This window comes from Meleagris gallopavo, chromosome Z (genome assembly GCF_000146605.3).
Source record: "Meleagris gallopavo isolate NT-WF06-2002-E0010 breed Aviagen turkey brand Nicholas breeding stock chromosome Z, Turkey_5.1, whole genome shotgun sequence".
Lineage (NCBI taxonomy): Eukaryota > Metazoa > Chordata > Aves > Galliformes > Phasianidae > Meleagris > Meleagris gallopavo.
This window is the reverse complement of record NC_015041.2, coordinates 22337769-22340621: the sequence shown is the minus strand read 5'-3', so window position 1 is coordinate 22340621 and position 2853 is coordinate 22337769. Positions and strand designations below refer to the sequence as shown.

General features: G+C 37.5%; 1 protein-coding gene across 1 annotated transcript in view; it reads left to right on the top strand.

Moving 5' to 3' along the window:
• Positions 1 to 493: 493 nt before the first annotated feature.
• The window catches only part of SV2C (synaptic vesicle glycoprotein 2C), a 63307-nt gene continuing 60947 nt past the window's right edge, over positions 494 to 2853 (top strand). Inside the window, 2 exon segments of the mRNA XM_019610434.1 lie at positions 494 to 1034; positions 1037 to 1153. Coding sequence (XP_019465979.1) covers positions 575 to 1034; positions 1037 to 1153 — 577 coding nt within the window. The 5' untranslated portion in view covers positions 494 to 574.

Below are 2853 nucleotides of genomic sequence, written 5' to 3'. Positions count from 1 at the left end.
CTCCTTGCACTGATAGTAACATGAGGCTGCGCCAAAATCGTTGTTAAGCACTGCTCTGTGTGAATGCATTGACCAAATTCAGTCAACTGGTACAGAGCTCAGAAATATTATCTCCTTAGTAGTTTTATTCATTTTGGGAGATGGAAGTATTAATGAAACTGGAAATTCTTCGAGAATAAATGCAGATATTTGTAGCCTTTTACTACACAGCAGTTCAAATGGGAAAGGACAGTGGAAACAGATCCATTGTGAAGTATAGCTTGTAGAATGACTTGTTTTCTTTCAGAACAAAATCCAGCATCTACTGAAAAATTCAGTTTTCATTCTGAAAAGTTGTAGATATTAGATTTTACTATAGAATATTTTCCTTGTAACATGCAGTATTATAGCTGAAGTCCTCAACTGCGGTGTCCAGTGTTGATACACTACATAATGTGGGGAAGCAAACAAGAAATAAACTTTTGTTTTTTTTCTCTCATATTTTGCAGGTTCTTGGCCTCTTCCTGCTGGTGTCCAACACACAAATTTTCCGAATAGTGTTCAGCAGTTGACTCTGCAATAGAACAGATACAAGATGGAGGAATCATACAAAGACAGGACTTCATTAGTGAAAGGAGCAAAAGATATTGCCAAAGAGGTAAAGAGGCAAGCTGTGAAAAAAGTGAATAAAGCTGTTGACAAAGCTCAGGATGGCTACACACAGAGGTCCTACAGTCGATTCCAGGATGAGGAAGATGATGATGATTACTATGTCCAAGGAGGAAATTATGGTGTGGAAGCTAATGATGATGAAGGATCAAGTGAAGCAACTGAAGGACACGATGAAGATGATGAAATTTATGAAGGGGAGTATCAGGGAATCCCCAACATGGGGCAGGGCAAAGATGGCATGGTAGCCTTAGGGCAACTTGTGCGTGATGAGTATAAAGATCGTCATGAACTGGAAACAGAAAGGAAAGCTGATGAAGAAGAATTAGCACAGCAGTACGAACTGATAATACAAGAATGTGGCCATGGTCGATTCCAATGGGCCCTGTTTTTGTTTTGGGAATGGCTCTAATGGCTGATGGAGTGGAAGTTTTTGTGGTTGGATTTGTGTTGCCCAGCGCTGAGACAGATATGTGTATACCCAATTCTGGATCAGGATGGCTTGGTGAGTGAAGTCTTCTTTCTGTCTTTTTGTTGATATAGATTTCACTTGAGTTACGTCTTAATATGAATTTTGTTAACACCAATGCTAGCATACAAGTATTCTTGTATTGAATATAAAGAAGCAAACCACATTAAGTGCTAATATAAATTTAATGAAATTTGTAATAATGTTTTAAATAGTTGTTTTATTTTCAATGTCTTACGTGTAAGTACATCAATATGGTGGAAGATTGCATAGTAAAATTTAACAACAAGGGATATTCTTTTTCTTGTTTACAGGATAAGTATCCAGATATTAAAGGGAAATAAAGAAATAAGGAGTGAGATTTACACAGATGTGATAAAGAATAAATTATATATTACACACAGCTGTCCAGCAACAGTTATCAGGCTGAATGAGAGCATTCCCAAGGATTGGGTGGAATACAAAATGGGAATGCAGGAAATCCAGGGAAAATACTGTCTAGTTTTTTTTCTCACTTTTATCTCTTTTTTCCTCACTGACTATCCTTTAGCCATCTGAAAAGTACAATGTTTATTTTGAGTCAGGGGAGAGAAGCCACAGGGGAGGATTGTTAAAGATGCTCAGGAGTTACGTTTTCTGTGTCTGGTTGGTTGGTGGGGAAGAGCTGCATTTTGTCCCGTTGACACTTCCCTCTAATGGTGCAAAGAGGCAAGCTGAAGCAGCCTTTTGTGCCTAGATGAGAGTGCTGCAAGCCAGTCTGTGCTTGTGCTTCCTGGGTATGCCTGACATTCTGATACTAGTAGTCTGGCTCTGTTTCAGTAAATTTAAAATCCTTCTGTATCAGAACGTAATGACTGGAAAGAGGAGTTGAGTTCTCACTGGGTGCTTTGAGAAATTCCTTTCCATTTGATGATCTACTGTAAGAAACGAACTGCTCCAGCTATCTGTACAGTGCAGTGATTTCTACTAAAATAAATTAATTTATCTAATTTTTTGTGGCTGCAGAGGGTGCATGCAAGTAATCTGCTTGGTACTGCTTGTTTACACAAACTTACGGGTTTTTTTGGTCATTTAATTTGTCATGCTTGAATGTGTGTGTTCTCAGATCTACTTTTTACAGAAAGAATATGCATAAACATATCTATATATAGCCATTTTGGAGCTTTACAAGTAGTTCAAAGAGTAGGGAGAATGAAGAGAAACAAAAACAACCTGAAAAGGAATGTTACCTTAATTTTTACTTTGCCAGTGTAGATAATACCACAGAATACATAACATGGAGAAAAATATATTTTCAAAAAACAGTGTTTCGTTTAAACAACTGTTGTGAGCACTGTGGAGGTGTCTGTGATTGAGAGCAGGAGGTGTTGTCCCCACAGCTGTAGTCGACCGTGACAATTCACATCTGTCTGTTATGATGTGACCCATGTCAGGATAAGGAGTAAGGGTTCCTCAGTAACTGGACTTTTTTTGATATTGTTTTGAGATATATTGGAATGACTCCATCAATTATTAAATACAGTTCAGTACAGAAGCTATTACATCCCTCATATCATGTATGTATGGACAAAACTATTGCTTGATTAAGTGAAGGCTTAGTGCAAGCAAATATTATCATGTCTAAAATATAGGATCCGTGATAGCTGTTCCCCGTATCTTCCTTTTTGTAATAGCAGAACAGTAGCCTCTGTGTTATTAACAAACAAATAATCCTATGTTAAAAGATTAAGGTGATA